This window comes from Thunnus thynnus, chromosome 19 (assembly GCF_963924715.1).
Source record: "Thunnus thynnus chromosome 19, fThuThy2.1, whole genome shotgun sequence".
In the NCBI taxonomy this organism is placed as follows: Eukaryota; Metazoa; Chordata; class Actinopteri; order Scombriformes; family Scombridae; genus Thunnus; species Thunnus thynnus.
This window is the reverse complement of record NC_089535.1, coordinates 16,801,102-16,820,722: the sequence shown is the minus strand read 5'-3', so window position 1 is coordinate 16,820,722 and position 19,621 is coordinate 16,801,102. Positions and strand designations below refer to the sequence as shown.

Below are 19,621 nucleotides of genomic sequence, written 5' to 3'. Positions count from 1 at the left end.
GGCTCAATCCAGTACTTAAACAGGTTAACATAGTAGACTTGATGAGGCTTCCTCTTTTTTACTGTGCTGGGATATATGTTCACATAAAGTGATGCTATTGAGCAAGTGGTCTGGGTAGGGATGCTCTCAGACCGACAGGCCTTCAGGCTTCCAGCTGTGGAGGAGCTCAAATGTAGAGAAGCTGGTAAATAGCATGATACTTCCTAAATGACACAGAAAACACAAATGTTATCTTCATTCACTTCCACAGTAAACCTTTCAGGAGGCTAACATTTAGTCAAGACATCCATCTGCAAGACATCCAGTGGTAAAGAAGACTTCAAGGAGCTCGCACCGTCTGCTATGAACAACGAGATAAAGCCTGTCCCTTGGTTAGTCAGGATTACCTTTCATGCCCATATCAGAGAACAACATTACCGCTATGTGGATTATTGCCTAATATGTGAAATTTACCTATGATGGGGACATTCACATAAAAGTAGATGCATCAATAGCTGAACACTGACTGCTCATTTTCACCACTGGAGGGCGACCTGAGCCAAGTTTAGTGAGACGAACATAGCACCACAATATCAGTGGTGTGACCAATAAACTGTAGTATTGTATAAACTAATTATTTCAACCACTGTTTACAATTTATATGCACCAGTCTACCTTTTTTTTGAATAGCAAACATACAAATGAAGCTTTTTTTAGATAATAAAAAGAGGAAAACATAAGAAATTAAGAAAAGCTCTCATGAATACAATGTTAATTCAGTATAATTAATTACAATCATGTTTTCCCCCTAGTAGGCAATATTTCAAAATTATGATTTAGTGTTTCATATTTCAAAACCTGCATTTTGATTTCTGTGCTGTACAGCAAATTTGAATTGAACTTTAATTACTTTTAAACCCTAATAAAACAAAATTTGTGCAACAGCTCCACTGAAGTGATTATTACTACCCTTAATAGGAAAACCATTGAAAGAGTATCTTTTTATAAATACATTGGTTTCTGGCTTGATGACAAGCTGTGCTTCAAAAACATATTAATGAACTGACAAAGTCCTTTAAAGCAAAACTGGCATTCTTTTTATGGAAATAAGGCATCCATTACCCAGAATTGCAGAAAGAAAATTGTTAAGTCAACCTTCTTATCCGTTATGGACTATGGTGATGTAATTTATATGCACTGTCCTGCCTCTACTCTTAAATCTCTTGATGCAGTCATTCTGTCCTAAGGTTCATAACTAGGGATGGCTTTAGAACACATTGTTGTATACTATCCTATAGTATATATATGTATACTATACTAGAGAAAGCTGAGTGGCAGTAATTGGTAGTGACAAGAGAAAAGCACTGCTTTTTATTTATTTACACTTATTAGAAAACTTCTGGGGTATCTCACATGTCTTTTTAACTACAGATCATTGGCAAACTGCACTAGGTCCCAAGACTATTTGGTCCTCGAAAATCATCATATTAGTACTAAGATTGGGAAACTGGCTTTTAAATACTTTGCTCCACACAAGTGGAACAATCTGCAGAAGCTTGTAAAATTAGACAAACTAATCCTTTTTAATTCAAATCTCTTTTGACTGACATTGATATTTATTGTCCTTGTAAAAGAGAGCTTGGGCTCAATGGTCCTCCCTGTTTACACAAAGGTCATATACATTTGTGAATCATCATTATAGCCAAGAGTCAAAGTCCTAATTTTTGGCACTGTGCTAAAACTAGACTATAAGTTATAAAGTTACTCATGATGTTTATTTTATCATTCTCTCAAAAACAAACAGAACAAAAACAGAAAAAAAAAGTGTTCATGTTGAACTCTTTTCCTACCAAATGTCTTGGATACTTTAAGTGGCAGGAATTTCTCCCTCCTCATTGGTTAAAGCCGCCGTGACGCAATATCTCCGCCAGCTGGAGTGTTGCTGAAGCGGCGGTGTGGAGACTGCTGTGTCTGTCCGGACATCAGCGTCGGACCGGTTTCATATTACCCTTTATAATAGTTATACATCACCGGAATAATCCGTCCATTTTCACCCCAGATATCAGGTAATATAACTAAACAATTAGCTTTTTTAATGCATCTTTGAAGTCCAAGCTGCGTCGAGCACTCGCATATTTTTTTTAAAATAGTTTGGTTGTATAATTTTGGACCTTGCCACGTATTTATGAGACACCTACATAACAAAGTCACCTAGAAGAAGAGGATGGATATCGCATGGCGGCTGGTTTCAAGTAGGTGTGATTAAAGCGGATGCGCAAAAGCATGAGCGCTTGATTTTATGTGCTTTGGAGTCAGTTATTCACTCCTATGTTGATTCTATTGATTGAAATCGTTTGACTCACTTTGTCTGGGTTTAAGTCTGCCTATGTGTTTAGTGTGTGTGAGAGCGAGTGTGTGTGTGTGTGTATGAGGGAGATATAGATGCTCCTATCATAGATGCTTCTTTGACATGTGTGCACACCAAAATCTCTTGATTTTTTGCAAGTTGTCCTACTTCAGCCTGTTTGAATATTTAACTTTCGTTATGCAAACCAAAACACACACACACACACACACAAGAATCTGACTAGGCGGTACAGCTATCATTGATGACAGTCTTCTTCTCCGTCTGCTCATATTTCTTTTACTTTTTAGATTTAGGTCAAACATCACATCTGATCTGATCATGTTTAACAAGTACTGAGTTCTTACTGAAACTTTTCCTCACAAGAATATAAATCAATATGAGCTGTAAAGATGTCGTCTCATTACAGAGAGACCTCACTGATAACGAGCAGCAGCATCATGATCTGAGTCTGTTTCCAAGCAGATCATCGGTGGGCCTCAGACTCTCCCAGACAGAACCACGAGTCCCATCCCTCATGTGAGATGGCTGACTTGATGTGACAGACATTTCCCGGTGAAATAGTTCAGCTAATCACAACCATCTCAGTCTGCTCCAGTGCTCAGAGGACAGAGCTGTTTGGCATAGATTTTTGTGCCGCAAGTTCAGGGCCTTCCTTCGGAGACAACACGCGAGAGTCGTATCCGCTTTGCAGGGAAACTGTTAGTCCTCTGCAGACAGTTAGTCAGTCACACTGGCCTACTTTCTTGTGGTATTGAACGGTTGAAATTAAGCGGACAGGATGAATCAAAATTCAACGCAAAGTGCCCCCTCGAGGATCATATCCCTCATATTACATTACTACATACTAGAGACATTAGCCTTAATAATCAAATGATAACTGATAAATGATTCAATGACAAGCTGGGAAGTGTCCTTGAGCAAGACACTGAGCACCAAATTCAGGGCCTGTGATTAAAAGCCTGCTGACTCTGCCTCTTGTGAGAAAGAGTCATGCAATTAACTTGACTTACTTGACTTAAGCTCTTTGCTCCTCTAGGGAGCATAGGCCATTGACAAATTGTTGACGCTTCTTTTGAGATCTCCCCAGTTGAGCCCACTCCTAGACATTTCTGCCTAGACACCTCGTCTCCAGCTGTTCCTCTTTTCCTTGTTCCTCGGGGGTGTTCGTCAGGTGATGTTTGTCGCAGGTTTTCCGAGGGTGTGTCCAATCCAATTCCAATTCCAATTCCATTTCTAAGTCAGTGGGATCCTGGCTGGTTCTTTTCCACAGGTGCACATTGCTTACTTTGTCTCTCCACCAAATGCTTAGTATTCTCCTGAGGCAGGTGTTAATGAATGTTTGCAGCCTGTTTGTTGTGTGTTTTGTTGTTTTCCGTGTCTCTGATCCATTCAGCATCACCTGCTACACATTGGAGATAAAGATGCATATTTTGGTATTGACTGACATGTGTTTTGAGCTCCAGATCTTCCTGAGCATGTTAAACACCACCTTTATGCAATTAAGCTTTTTTTCAGAAATAGCAGACCCCAAAATGCTTGATGGCTAATCACATCTAAATAAGAAATAATGTCATGTAATTGCATCATATCAGGAGGACTAGAAATAGACCAACTGTATGAAATGTATGCAATGTGTGGGTGTGCCAAAATTAAAACCTGGCTCAGGTGTTGCAGAAGGGGATTATACTCTATGTCTGCATTTGGCAACATTTTTTAAAAAATAAAAATTAAAAAAATTGTTGTTGAATCAGTACTATGAAGAAGGTTCACCACAGCTACCTTTCAAAAATTATGAGTTTTATGGATAAATGATGTCCTGTCTTTAAGCAGCATCATAGTTCAGTATTCTTTATTCTACCAGCTTTAAAAGGCAAGACAAGGAGAGTGCTCTGGTCCTCTGTAATGGCACATTCAGCTGTTGAGAGACTTTGTGCACAATATACTTAAATATCTAAAAAAGAGGTGTTATTTGGCTGCAATATGAAATTCTAAATCATCTCCTGGTTCTGTTTTAGTATTAACATTGCACCATAAACATAGATTAACCCAGTTTATTAGGGATTCATGATCAGAAGCTACTGTATTGCCTTGGGGTATTACTGCCTATGAGCGTGTTATTGAAGTGTTTACTCTTTGTTCCCATGGCAGGGATGTTATTTACTGTAGCAATGTAGTGATAAAGAGGATTACCTCTTCATGGTCATCTGCAACAGATGTTTATATTGTTTACACATCATACCCAGACAGTAGCACAACAACACTGTCATAAGACTGATGTGTGCAAAAAAGTGAAAGACATCTGAAATATTTAATTTTATGAAGACGATTTTTCAATCTAGTTTATATACACAACACAGCATCAAGACTATGTAACAGTATTGAAGGAGATATCAGTGGATGCTGTATGTTTTTTTTATTGCTGGTAATTTAAATCAATTGTTTAATTTGCATGCACTTTTCTCTCTTCTTCTCTGTGGTTGAATGTCATAACATTAAACTACCCGCACTTGCTGATGTTTAAATATTTCATGTGCAGAGTTTGCAGATGCTTTGTAATTACTTTTGTAAAACTTAATATATTTCATGAAAGGATGACTATCATTATTATGCAACTTGTGTTTACCTTTTTTATTTCAAGCTGGAGGTCTGTAAAATCAGAAGAAATGCCTAAATGTGATAGAACACTTTCAATTAAGTAAACTGATGTGAAAATGTATTTACTCTTAGCAGTGCCAGCGGAGCATCTCTGCAGTGCAGCTGCCCTAGTTACAGAGCAGCTGAGTAACTGTGATAGCCTGTGGTTGGACCAGGCAAAGAGAGGAGGAGTTTGTTAATGGTTGACTGAATTATGGAGGGTAGGCTGCGCTGAGGGCCAGAAGCCGACAACACAGTAGGAGTTTGACTGGAGGACCAGTGGTGTGAAGTGAGGGAGCAGACAGCGCTAGCCTGCAGTCGTGCTTTATGTTTTTCTATTTTGGTTTCTATTACATGTAATTTTTTCTCTGAAGACTCCCCTTACCTCTCTGACTAATCGTGTTGCATATTCAAAAGGTCTGGCACCTTAATACACAGAAATTGAAGGCAGCTAACCAAAAAAAATCTGTAACTGGGTCCCTGAGGCAATGAGCCTGTCTCAGCTTCTACAGCTAGAACGGTCACTGTATAATTTTGACACCCACACAGGCAATGTTTACACCTTAATCTGTGTATGTGATGAGACCACATTTAGAAAGACCAGTGTGGCCAAATAACTGAGAGAAATCAAGGAGAAGGCCCACAGGGAGATCAATATAAACACTTCATATGCATACACCATCAACATGATTTATATATATTATATGTCTTGTTAAAACATATCTGCATCATCCAAATGTACAAATGGTGCATAATGGCACCTCCACTCTACAGTACACAAGTCTAACCTTTTCTGCAATCCCCTGTCCCTTCCCTTATGCAATTGAGTCTAATACTTCTCTCAACTTTATTATTTCATGAACTTGAGCTTTTTACTTCTCATTAATATATTGTCATGGAGCAAGTTCAATGCATTTTCCATCACTCTGGATGACCAAACTGTATTCAGGCTGAATATACAGCAGTAGTAATAACTTAATGTTCCATGTACCTAGAAAACTTGTGAACATGTTTCTTCATCACTGATACCACATTCAAAGCATCTTTATCGCTCTTAAAAGTGAATCTATTCTATTCTGTCCTTGCAGGATTTAACTTCAGGATCATGGTGTCGGTTGCCATCATCCAGCCTCCACTAGTATGATTGGAACCACCAGTCTTTCAGGGGACACCCTGATAGCGTGCCACTTCCCTGTGGTTCAGCTTCCCACTTGGCAACTTCCCGTCCAGGCCCTGTGCAGCTCAGCCAAGAGGCCCAGTCGTCTGTGCTCAGTGGGCCTGACTCGAGCTGTGTCCCTCCCAGAGCGAGACTCACTCAACCGGGAGCACACCTTCACCGGTGGCCGGAGGCCTTTCTCTAGCAGCTACAGTAGTCTCAATGAGGACCGAACAGAGGAGGAGGGGGCCAGTGACAGCAGCGGGAGGTACGACTCCATCTCGTCGCCAGAGGAGACGAGTTCCCATATGAAGAAGGAAAGCTGTAGTGCTAGAGGTGGTCTGCGGTCACATAACTCATTCCTTCCCAATACAGAGCTAGATGAGGAGGAGGAAGATGAAGATAGTGATGGAGATAATCTACACAGATATCATGAGGACTCATCTTTTGTGTTGCATGGAAATTCCAACTGGCCACTAAACAATGATACCAGAGATGATACAATATCCCACAAGGACATGGACAGTGAATGGGGCAATGAGGGGACTATGTTGGCGACTGAGAGCGACCAAGAGTGGCTCTCTAACCAGCCTAACCAGCTGGACTCCCTGCAAACTGAATGCCAGTGCTTTCATGTGAGCAGATCTGGCATCATGATGCTGGCTTGTGGAGAGCAGGACTCAGACAGAATGGGGGATAACATGTCCTGCTGCATCCACAGCCAACACAAATGTTCCCCAGAGTTGTTCTCCAACACTCAAGCAGAGTATGTCAGTGACTCTTCTTGCAACAGTTCTGATGGCATCTTGGTTAACTTCTGCACCATCTATAACAAAAGCAACAACCCCGCCACGCCTCATGACCTCAGCAGCCCGGCAGTTCACCCCTCTCAGTCATCTGAGGGATCTGTATTCCTCAACCTCCAACCTGTTCCCCAGACTCCGACTGCAGATATTCAACAGGATGACACGAGAGTTTATGCGCCCCCAAAAGAGGAGGTTGACCTGGCGCCCTCGTCTTCCCATTGGTCTCCTCAGGGTCTCGACTCTAACTGCAATCTTTATTCCCTGGAGCCACTACCCCCGGGGCTCTCTTCTCTGGAGGTATCAGACCTGGCGGCCTGTCTACAAAGTCAGGCAACATTGGCCATAGGGACCAACCAGAAGTACTACAAGCTTGTGACTTGTGACCTTTCCTCCCAGTCACCCAGCCCAGCTTGGTCCAGCCTCACCAGCTGCCCTGAGGGTCAGGGCAGAAGTAGCCCTTTCGCTCCCTCTGAGCACCTGCTTGTCAATCATAAGAAAGAAGGACAACACAAAGAAGTCAAGAAGGTAATCTTGGAATGAAACAGCCCTCCTCCTTCTGCTGAATTAGATGATGGGTATACCTAGCATAGACCTTTAGATGTAAAATACAGAAATAATATGAGTCTCATATAGTGGTATTTGAAAAATAAGGCTCGCATTTATGAATAGAAGAAAAAGAAAACAATACAATTGCATAAAATACACTAACAAAGGCGTTGTATGCACTGTTTTATTAAGGATGAGGATCATCATTCTTACAAGTGTAGAACAGGAAGTTACTGCGTTTGACCTAGAATTAGTTCTAGCACATAACCCCCTGGTAAAACCAGTACTTGTCAGTTTTACACTTTGTTTTTGTAAGGATTAAACAAACAAGATCATTTTGTGTAAATTAATGAGTTTTAGAGTTTGAAGGCAGATTTTTTTTTTACCTTTGGACCAGTGGCATTGCCAGAAATAAGTATGCGTTACTGAGCCTGAGATAAGCCTGGGAATTCAGTTATGTCCTAATGTTAAATCATCTTATTAGATGGCCTCACAGTGCAAAATGGCAAGGCTTGGGTCTGGGAATGCAATAATGTCATCATAACGCACAGTGAATTCTCTATGGAATGAAAATAGTGAACAATTGTGGAGGTGACTTGTCATAAGTAAACTTGATTCCTGACAATCTTCTTCTATGAGCTTGATTTGATGAGACTTGTTGTTGCCCACTCGCCACTATTCATACATTTAATTAATTAATTCATCACTTGAATGGATGGCACACAAACCCAGACCTACCTGTACCTATTTGTCCCCTTTGGACAGAGCCAGACTAGCTTTTCCCCTTTGCTCTCAGTCTTTATGCTAAGCTAACTGTCTGCTTGCTTTAAATTCATATTTAGCATTCAAATATGAGAGTGAGATCAGTCTTCTCATCTCAGCAAGAAAGCCAATAAGCTATTTAAGTTAAACAAGTTTCCCAAATTGTCAAACCGTTCCTTTAATGAAGCTGTTTGTGCAACTTGTAAACCCTTTTAAAATGGTGCCTTATTAAAAAGTGGTATCAACATGTTGTGGGAAAATGCATATGAGATTTGGTTTTGTAAACTTAAACAGTTTCATGTTTTTTTCACCACCATCAGGAGAAAGAGGATCAACAAAAGGAAATAAAGTTCTCCTCTGCACAGTGCAGCACCGGGTTTGACAGCTCACAGTTTCAGACCTATGATTACCAGGTTGCCACCACCTCCACTGAGAAAGCCCTCTGCAGGAAGAAACATACTGACAGCATCCAAAACCACTCCCACACGCCTGGTTTGCTGTGCCCTAGACATTGTAGCCCACATAGCTGTAAATGCCAAGGTACAAGTGCTGCATCCACACAGCCATCTGTGACTTTGGACCAGGAACATTGTGCCACTGATGCTACTGAGAAGGGTAAGGCAATGTCTAAGAGAGAAGTGTGATGTTTTCTTTGTTGCTTGGTTTTATGAGTGGGAGGGTAAAATAAGCAAAGATACAACACCAGAAAAATGAAAGAACAGGAAACAGGAACAGGAAAAATGTTTTCTTGTCCTCTTCTTTCTTCTCAGGAGCATGTGCAGTTGAAAATCCAGTGGTACGCTACAGTAAAGCCCAGAGGCCAACCTCTCTGCCCATCCAGCCCTTTGTTCTGATTCCCAGTGAAAAACCCCAGGCCCAGACCCAGCACTTGGGCTGTCTTCTGGAGCAGTACATAAATCAAAAGAGCAGCAAGTCTGGTAGCTCCCAACCAAGCTTCAAGTTCAAGGGCAAAAGAAGTCAGTGTTTTTCTAATCTTCAGCTATCACCAATGGGCAGCCAATGCCCCATCTTCCTTGAGGCTCCTTCCAGCTCTGATAGCTGCTCCACCTGCACGCCAAGCCCAGAGCGCTTCAGCCGCAGACACACATGGAGCCAGTCCAGCAGAGGCCATGGACGCCCAAGTCCATGTACATCAAAGAGCAGCCGAGATCCAACTCACACCAGCCCAAAGCCCAGACTGGTTCAGATGCAAGATAAAACAAGCCCATACTCATGCAACACTCAGACTAACTCTTTTATAGATCTGACCTCAGCCCCAAATCCGTCCAAACTTGTTAAAATTCCTACCTACCAGGACCTTATCAACCTCACCCCTGAACAGAGCCATGCCAACACTGAGCCCAAAACTCAAAGTCCAAATCAGACCCACAGCTCCTACCATTTAGTATTCTCTCACACACCACCCACTTTACCCCTAACCACTGACGCCCATCACCCAAACCTGCAGGTGTCCCTGTCTCCTCCAAAAACTCCACAACCTCAAAAGAAGTCCCTTCAGTATCGCGCTGCACCTGCAGCTGACTCCGGCTTTTTTCACGGTAGTTTTACAGCTGCCCTCTCCTCAGTTGCTCCTCTCTCCTCTTTGAGTTCTCTGCTCTCCTTGGCTGCTTCTGGGCTGCATCCACAGCAAACCCAGGACTCTGCTGGGAAGCAGAGTCAGAGTCAACACAGCGAATCTCTGATCCTGAGTGACAGGCCGCCCACAGAGTTCTGCCTCTCGCCTGATACATCTTATGAGTCTATGTCTATCAGCCATCTTCAGAGGAGAGGTGAGACTCAATTAATGATATGATATCAGTGTGCATAAAACATGTGAAGCTGAATGGAGGAAAAAATGACCAACTAGTGATTTAGTTCCTCCTTGATTGTCTATCTGGTGATGAGCTGTTCTGGAGAGCAGCATTAAAAACTCACTGTGCTGCAGCAGTGCCTTCAATACCCTGAAGGGGCTTCCACTCAAACATGACCTATTTTTAACTCTCCCTGCACAGGATTGGCTGAGCCTTCTGCTCTGTAGCCTATGTGTGTGCGACTGCAAGCTCCAAGAGAGGACAAGAAAGAGAATGATGCAGTAGAAACAGTGCTAATGATTTATAATACAGCTAATCATTTTGCTCTAGTGCTACCATATGGGCCTCTTGGTGCGAATTTAATTATATAAATGTGAACCTTTTGAGGTGGACGATCAAAGACAGAGACATTTGCAGCAGCAGTGAACAGTCAGTGTGGTGCAGCACTGCAGGCAGCTTCAACATGCATAAAGAATTTACCGTGACATTTGCAGAGGCTAGCCAGAGATGGAGACAGAAAGGCAGGGAGAAAAGCAAGTCAGTGAGGATCACTGCTGAAATGGAAATGGAGGACTCTTTCATCTTCAGTTCTCTTTCACATTTGCATTCCTCTAATGTGATAATGAACCCTGAAAGCCGTCTCTCATATTTTTATGTGTTTGACCCAGTTAGTGAGGTGAAAATCTTACAGTTACTGTTGTTTATTAATGTGTTCTAAAAGTTAAAAAAAAATTGTGTTTCTAATATAAATAAACATGTTTCAAGATTTTTCTCAAAATGAGTGTCTGTACCTTTAAACAAAGCGGATAGCATGAAGGAGGTAGCAGCACAACAATGAAGAAAAATGATATTTCTAGAAAAATCTTGATTTAAGTTGATTTATCCTAAAAACAGATTATAAGTTATCACACACACATTAGCAGATATATTCCACTTAGAAAATATGACTTTCAGCAATGAGTAATACATAGAAATGTAATAAGATCTGTATTTCTGCAATGTAACATGTACTGTTATATAAATATTTCTGTTTTTTGCATCAGCCAACAGAATGTATAAGGCATTAATTACAACTTCAGCTCATCCAACCTCTGCTCCTTTGCTTGTCCAATGTCTCTAGGTCTGCTGAGGTCTGTAAGCAGGGCAGTGGATTTGATTATGGCTCATTTTGGCAGCAGCAGAGACCCTGAAGAAAAGGTATGAATTGGCAGAGTCAAGCACCTTGAATTATGGATCACAAATGAAAAGTGCCATTAAAATTACTTACAGTCTGGGATTGGACTTGATTAACTTGTATCAGCAGGAAAGATACTGTATTATATTATGTTTCCTCATGCCACAGATGCGTCTGGGTAACAGCTCTCGGAGTCCCACAATTGCTGGTCTGGTCCTGGAACACTTATGTCCAACGATCCAAAATATTTTAGAGGACGGTCTCAGGGATCATAAACTGGATCTCATCATCGGGCAACGCCGCAACCACTCCTGGAATGTGGTGGAAGTCTCTACTAGGATCGGTACATGCAATTAAAGTATAATGTAGTGATCATGATTCAAAGGAGCTGTCATGAATATATTTCTGGATCTGTTTGCCACGCAGTACTAGATGGTTGTTTGGCTTGACGTACTGGTGGAGCAGCATTGTGCACACTGTGATCTCTTTGATTAATTCTTTTTTTATGTCTTTGTCCATTTCCGCTACAGGTCCGTCGACCAGGGTCCTGCACAGCCTGGTCTCTAAAATCAGACAATGTCCCCAGCTCACCAGCCACTGCATGAGACTGAGAGCCTTCATCATGGGTCTGCTTAAGTATGTACGAAATTACTTCTGATGACGCTAATGATGCTAAAGAATGCTAATACTATTACTGTACTTACAAGCATCATCTTCTAATGACTTGCTTTCTTTTAGCTTGAGAGCTTTGGAATTCTGGCTCAGTCACCTTCAGAGTCAAAAAGGTTAGTGCACATTCAATTTTATTTTATTTTTTTCTAAATAGCTGTTACAATTTTCCTTGAATGTAAACAAATAATTGATTGTCTGTCTTTCACCGTCTCTGTAGATGTTGTGACGACATACTACCATTCTTGGGGGTTCCTGTCCATGTCACTGGGTCGGTGTCAGCCCTTGTTTCAGGAGCTGCTACTTCTGCTGCAACCTCTGTCTGTGTTGCCCTTTGACCTCAACTTGCTCCTGGAGCCCCGACTGTTACGTAACAGGCAGCTGTGTTCTGAGGAGCAGGGTGTTTCTCCACCTCCACCGTGCTCTGCCCTCTTAGTGACCAGCTGGCCACAACTGCAAGCTGACAGAAAGGCGGACAACAGCCACAGCAGTCAGTCTAAGATTTCACACCAGACATGTCTGCATCACCAAGAGTCTCCCAGTTCCCAGAATTCAAGTTGCTACAAGCAGGGATGTGGAGAGATGCATGTGAACAGGAGTCCATTTTTAGCCCCTATTCCAGAGTGGTGGCCAAAAGAGGCTGACCTCATGGATGGTGTGGTTGAAGGGGAGGACTGTAGCCACAATTATGCAGATACTTGGTCTCAAATAAGTATGGACAGCAGGCCAGAAGAGAGCAAGGGAGAGAAAGACAATGGGATCCCAAATGTGTCACCTTGTGTCCAGGTTGAGAGTCCTTGTCAGGGTGGTCTGCGCTGGGCCAAACTGTTTGGAGGAGCTGATTCTTCCACCAGGACAGAGGAAGTTTCTCAGAGTCACAGTGGAGCACAAACCAGAAGGTAAGAAACAGTACAGACTTTGTGGTTTGATTTTCACACTCAAACTTTAATTTGTATACTTCCCGAATCTTGAGTAGATTTCTTTTTTTTTGTGAGAATGGGATCTAGATTGGAGGACTTGACACCGTAACTCTCTACAATAACCAGTACCTCTCTGTCATTGGTTTTATAGGCACAGGCGACCATCACAGTGGCTGCATTTGGACAGATCGCAGCTTGGACTTTTGGCTCAATCCATCAGGTCCATGAAGCTAAGAGGAGCTCAGACTGACAAAGACAAGGACTGTTGAAAACTAAACCCTCTGTGCGTGGAGGACCGAGTGGAAACTATTTACTGTGATAACTGCATGATAGTACATAGTCCTGCAAAACACAGTGCTCGATCTCACTGCTGCACTGATCAGGAAGCACTTATTTTACAAGATTAACAGCTTTCGCAGTGGCCCTTAATCATCAAGCTTTCATGAGTTTAAAGGTGGACTGCTGCACCAGCTATTCATAAATCCATTTCTAAATTTGTATGAGCAACATCTTAGTACAGACTTTAGAAATGTGTAAATGGTTGCTAGGAAACTGAAGCAGCACAAGCTGTAACATAACTGCCAAAAATGACAGTTTTAGGGGCCAATCTATATTTTTAACTTAAGTGCTATTTTTTGTAAATGTAGGTATCACTTTGTTTTACTTATATGCATAAATGGAGAAATATTTGTTTCAGACTATTCATGCAGTCTAGAATTAGTGGAAAATATGAGATTACACTAATCTAACTGAGGCTATTTAGCTACATTATTAGCATACAATAACATTTTTCAGTTTGAGGTATATTCTGCTATTTTTGTGAAATGTAATTTAAAATCTTTTCAGTTTATCATTATTAAACAGCATGTTGATCAAGTGTCAGGTCAGATGTGTTTGACTCTTCAGTCAAAACTGGTCAGATATTAGCAAACTAACGTTTTGTCAGTTGGTTCAGTAGCTAGTTAACTGTGGCAGTTACTGGGTTGTATATTGAACACTAGTAACAATAATCTCTATGTAGGAAACTACTTTGTGTGGAGCATACAAATCTCTACTTATTGAACGGTCCGTGTACATTTTAACTGATTTCAGCACTAGAATGACACGTACTTTATAAATAGGCAAAGCTTGAACTTATGAACAACTGGTGCCAAGACCCTCTGATCTTAAAATGTCTCTCTGATGTTGTTTTATCAGTGAACATTTGTGTTCATATAAGGTGTGAGATGAGCTTCATGAATGAGATCAGGAAGGTGGCTGAGGACCATTTTGATTTCATTTTAATTTAACCTGGAAAAGTCTCATTGAAATTAAAAATCTCTTTTACAAGAACATCCTGGCCAAGACAGGCAGCAGCACAATAAACAGGGTTGAAGACATCAAAAACATAATAATTTGCAATGAAAATAAAGAATAAATTACAGAATCAGAAAATATTAAAAATATTCATCAGTATTCGTTGCAAGTCATCAACATCAGGGATCAAACAGGGGTAATATGAGTCAGTCAAAACATCTACAGCCAGATGTGCCTGCCTCTAAGTCATCTAGAATTACTTTAAATGCATCCAGTGAGACCAACTTCTGAAGATTCAGGTAATTTTGCCATTGATTCCAAGCAGAGGGAGCAACATACTTAAACGCCCTTTTTGTCACTTGCTTGATGAATGAGGGCCAGTGCACCTATTTGCAACTGCACACCCACCAGAATAACCTTGAGTAGGTGCTTCTGTTACCTGTAACTCTCCTCTATATTTCCTGTAGGTGAATATCAATCATATATGTGAATATTGACCTGCTGTAGACTATGGGACACATTATCCATTTCTTATATGTAGCTGTCAGTCTTTCCACAGCTGTACCTTTCATTTCACCCCCGCAAGCAATACATTCTTATTAGTGCCAAATATGCCACACACCAGCCTTTTGTGGTGGATTGTCAGTGATTTTATTTCCAGTAAACTTGCTTTTTTGAGCAAACTCACAGCATGGATTTACCATAGGTGCATGAGTTAACAAGAATACAGGTAGGTGCTACAGTTTTACTAGATCTCCTAACTTCCTATTAATGTTTTTATAGCTGTAGAGTTAGGTTTTGGAAATTTTCTGGCACATGAATTGTGTGGTATTGTCTGATATATACAGTAGTACGTCTTCCGGTGAATTTTGTTCAGTTGCACAAATACAAGCCACCTTGTGGCTGTTTCAGGTATTTAACTGTGTGTCAGGTACATTTTGATAGACCACTAGTAAGATAAGAGGGATGGGAAGAATAGAAAATGTGTTCTCTGCATTTGGTAATGGAGAATTTCTAATGTTCTGAAATATGTGAAGTCTGTGAAATTATTCCACCCAGCGTTGTTTTATCCTCAGTCTCTGAATGCTTCCTCTAATGCCCAGTGACAATCAACCTCTGTCAATAAAGATTTAACATATTGATTACCTGCCTTACTTTAATGTACCAACCATGTACAAAGGTTTACTCATGTGCCAAATATTGTTGCAGTTCAGCACAAATTGTTTTCATGGAAATGTGAGGACTTCAGATTCGACTCATGTCACAACTTCATAATGCTGGTAATCATTTTATTGAGGTGTTTTATTTGCCTGAAGGGTTCTCTTGATGCTGCTCTTTTCCAGTGCATTCTTGGAAAGTTGACCAAAGGTATGTCCATACATGAATTGGTATCCTGTGGGATGGTGTAGAGTTAGACATGCTTTAACATGAAGCTTATCTGTGGCAATTTGTTCAGTTACTTCCATAATTTAGCTGATCACATGATGACACTGACACAGACCTGGTATATGTCCTGTGAATGATGGCACCACACCCCTGTTTGATGGATAGATTGCGGGGATGGGAGGTATTGTACTGTCCTTCCACTCTGGGATGTGTTTGAAGGTGGGCTCAGCCTGCTGCTGCTTCCCAAACTGGATCAGCGCCTGGTTGGTAGTGATGGGGTAACCTTTGCCAATTAGGAAGCGAGATTTCGGCACGTGCCCTGTAAATCCTGTGAAAAGACATCACTTAGACATCACATTTTTTGCCATGTTTATCCATGAAAAAACAAGTTTAAAAGCTGAATTACTCAATATTTTATACTAACCCAAATAAATAAATTTGGATTATAAAGAGGTGACAAATCCACGGTGAATATCATCCAACTCTGATGCTCTACACAGCATTTTATCCTCTTTAAGCTTATTGTTTTGGTTATGTGACAGATTTTACTGTATTTCCACTACAAACCCCCCGTGGTGAACAAGATTGCAGCACCAGTTTATAACTGTTTAAGTCTTCTGTGTTGTACCTGAGATGAAATACTTGTGTGGGTTATCATCGTCCATGAAATATGGTTTTCCAAGGGGGATGAAGGGCTTCAACGGTTTGTAGATCACTTTATTGGAGATCGCTGTCAAAGGGGGTTTTGGCCTCTGGATCAAAGATGACGAAAAGATGACATTTGAGAGCCATTAAAACATGCATGACTCTGATATATGATCTCTATGATCTCTGCTAAAATGATCATATGACACATGTTTAAAAGCCGTAATAGAAAGGATATTAAAGCAACAAAGATTCTACGTAACAATACATAATTAATGCGAAAAACCCCAGAATTAATGTAAACCCACTTACGTAATAGTGATATCAGCAACTTAGTGCAGGTGAATGGAAATCTGAGATTGATTGATTATGCTGCTTAAACATCTAAAAGAGTCATTCATGTGAATCTCAGAGACATAATTGGTGAATCTGTGTTTTGTTGTACTGGGAAGCTGTTCAGTCCTGCTTCTTAGTCTTTCTTCTAAAGGTGGATTAGCCTACATTACAGTGAACTGACACTGAGCTCCACCATGGATAATTAAACAAGAGTGAACCTATTCAGAGGTACCGTGTCAACATGTGCGTATGTGTGTGTGTGTGGGCAACACAGTGACAGAGTGGTAGAGCTGAGCATATGTGTGTGTGTGTGTGTGTGTGTGAGAGAGAGAGGAGATACTTCAAACTGTTGGTTGGTGTAGTTGACAATAACTGGCAGTTCTGATGATTTCCGTTGGATCCTTTCATGCCTTTCCTGTTGAAACTCAGACAACGCTTTATGACATGTTTCAGAGTAGCTGCAGGCAAAGTAGTTCCGCCTTTTTGGGATGAAGCCTAAAACAGCAACAAACAACATCAAAGGGTCAGTTTCTCCAAATTTCTAGAGAGGAGGGTTTTAGTTTGATATGCCAGGGTTTTGAGATGCGATTGAAAAGATAACACAGCATTGAAAGATAACATTTAAAAAATTTAACAGCTACATATCTTTCCAGAAACAGCGTCCTATTTTCTTTGACACATTGTATTTCGAAAGAAAAAGGTTCACAGCGAGGTCTGTGTATTATCCAGAATAGCTGTGACATTGTGTTTAGAGGGATATGTTGTTAATCCACAGATGAAACTCTATTCATCTGAATTGTACTGGCGAGGCATCAGAAATCTTGACGATAGATATATCTAAAAACCAGGAACTGACCCTTTGAAAAAGCTGCTGTACATAAACACAAAAAGGGACTTTACCTTGTAAATCACCACTGGAAACATTGCAGCAAGTGGTTGTATTACTGTATATTTTACACCAATTAGGATTTATCAACCACTTACTGTACATAGTGTATATGTTTAGTTAGTTTCACCCTGAGTCCTTCTATGCAGCTGTTACTTAATAATTTAACAGTTTGGACACTGATTATTTGGTCTTGTGTTGCTGTGAAAACTGACATCAAAGTTCTTATTGACAGATTTCAGTTATAACTGACACATATTGTGGTTTAGCGTTCAGTTATTTCACATGAGATAATCAACAGCTTGGGAATTAAAATGTTACCAAACTTTGTAGATGTGAAAATAAAAATAATTTTCCATGCGGTGTTCAGTTACTTTGTTGACCCCCTGTGTTAGTGTGTGATACCTACCTGTGAATCCTGGTATCACCTTCCTCATGTTACTTTCAGGGTTGCTTCTCAGTGTCAGACCAGGGTCACACTCTGTGGAGGGGATGTGACCTGTGTGGAGGACCAGGCGGTTGGAGTGGTTCACCTCAGGATTGGTGAGCAGTTCGGCTGTGAGCTGGCCGTAGGACTTCCCCACATTGTACTTCAGCTGCGGGCAATAGCCTGCGTACCTGAAGGCAAGAGAGAGAGAGTCTGGTGTAAAAAACAAAGTCATCATGGGTCTTGTGCCTCAGCAGGTTTGGAGCTTGAAACAATAAGAAATTATTTAAATATACAGTAGATATGAGTCGACTTGATTTACCAGACAATTTTAGAGAAAATAAAGAGGATTTGAGGAAGGAATTGTGATTTATGGAGTTTGTAGTGTTGTTTTATTGGGACAAATGGACCCTTGTGGGTAAACACCTCAGCATTATAGTACTACTGTAATCTATTGCAGTGAACTATTCTGTAGGTCTTTTAATTGTGTGTACAAAACAGAAACACTTTAGAACGCAGCCATTTATGGTGACACCTTGAAATAAAAAAAAAGTAGCAACCATTGGTTAAACACAACTCTGAAACAACTTTTTTTTTAAAAAAAGGGAAAAAGGAAGGACAATTAGCTACATTATTAAAATTTCAATTCACATACAGTACATGAATTACATTATAATCCTGTGCAATCAACGTTACATATAGTATGTCTTTGTAAAATCTTAAATATTAAAATATCATAATTTCTCAATGATTCTCGTGTGAGGAGGCTCGGACTTACCCTGGTATGTAATGTGGGTCGGGTGTCAGCAGAACTTTGCTAAATTTAGGGGCGTATTTCTCCATATTTATCCCCCTGAAGGCTCCAGCAGCTCGCCGTCCTGCGGTGTTTGCTGGTTGCTACAGACAGTCAAACACAAACAAACTGATGCATCGAAGCTCAGAGTCATGAAAGTGACGAGAGCAAGAAAACTTTTACTGCAAGGAAAAAATGCTATTGTTTCCTATTGCTGTACTTAATAATACAGTGTGGGAATTAAGTCTGTGCTGTAGTCTAATAGCTAGATATATTGATTATTAGAACATAAGTAACTGTTCTATCACTCAGTCACACATTTATGTTTATAAATTCATTGTCGCAGGAATACAGTAGTATATCACCACTGGGATTTAAGGTTTTGTTGATTCAGTTGCTTCCTACTAATATTTAACATTAACATAAGAGCGACGTTTCCTCCTCAGAAAGGTTCCCAGAGTGATCAGAGGGTCTTGCTGTTATGTGTTAGGGTCTGTTATGTGACAGACGCATGAGCCACCTTTACATTGCATTATAATTTGCATAGAAATATAATTAATAATATATATATGTGTTTTTTTTTTTTTTTTTTCAAATTAGGTGTATAAAAAAATGAATGAAGGAAACAACCAATTCAAACGTGAATATTACCATGACAACCCATGGACGTGGTATCAAAAAGGGCTACGTTCCTTGACCGGTTCTCACTGTTAAAAATGTTATTTTTAAGATTTTGTTTTGAATATTTTATGTATGTATTTTTTTTATTTGTGATTGTGATGTGATTACTGTTAAAAATGGAGAGGGTGAGTTTTTAAATAGATAGATAGATAAATAGATAGATAGAAAAATAGATAGATAGAAAGATATTCTTGAGAAATGCTCAACGACGACCCCTAGCGACCCCTGCAGTTTGTGGCATAATATAAAGAGGGGGAATGTTAACACAGACTTATGTACATATGGGTGGGCTTGTAAATAGAAATGTTTATGAAATTAAAAAAAAAAAGAATAACCATAAGTAAAT

The 19,621-nt window shown here is 40.4% G+C and overlaps 2 protein-coding genes across 2 annotated transcripts; one reads left to right on the top strand and one right to left on the bottom strand.

Moving 5' to 3' along the window:
• The first annotated feature begins 1,931 nt into the window (after positions 1-1,931).
• Positions 1,932-15,263, top strand: LOC137171017 (AP-4 complex accessory subunit RUSC2). The gene is made up of 10 exons (XM_067574737.1): positions 1,932-2,231; positions 6,070-7,468; positions 8,572-8,866; positions 9,022-10,041; positions 11,183-11,259; positions 11,405-11,579; positions 11,767-11,872; positions 11,975-12,021; positions 12,126-12,804; positions 12,977-15,263. The coding sequence occupies exons 2-10, from the start codon at positions 6,122-6,124 to the stop codon at positions 13,092-13,094; spliced, it is 3,864 nt and encodes a 1,287-aa protein (XP_067430838.1). The 5' UTR covers positions 1,932-2,231; positions 6,070-6,121; the 3' UTR covers positions 13,095-15,263.
• Positions 15,264-15,393: 130 nt separating this feature from the next.
• On the bottom strand, positions 15,394-18,726 carry cimip2b (ciliary microtubule inner protein 2B). The gene is made up of 6 exons (XM_067574738.1): positions 18,580-18,726; positions 17,784-17,992; positions 16,829-16,983; positions 16,136-16,259; positions 15,623-15,835; positions 15,394-15,514 (listed from the first exon to the last, which is right to left on the bottom strand). The coding sequence occupies exons 1-6, from the start codon at positions 18,642-18,644 to the stop codon at positions 15,411-15,413; spliced, it is 870 nt and encodes a 289-aa protein (XP_067430839.1). The 5' UTR covers positions 18,645-18,726; the 3' UTR covers positions 15,394-15,410.
• Between the last annotated feature and the right edge of the window lie 895 nt (positions 18,727-19,621).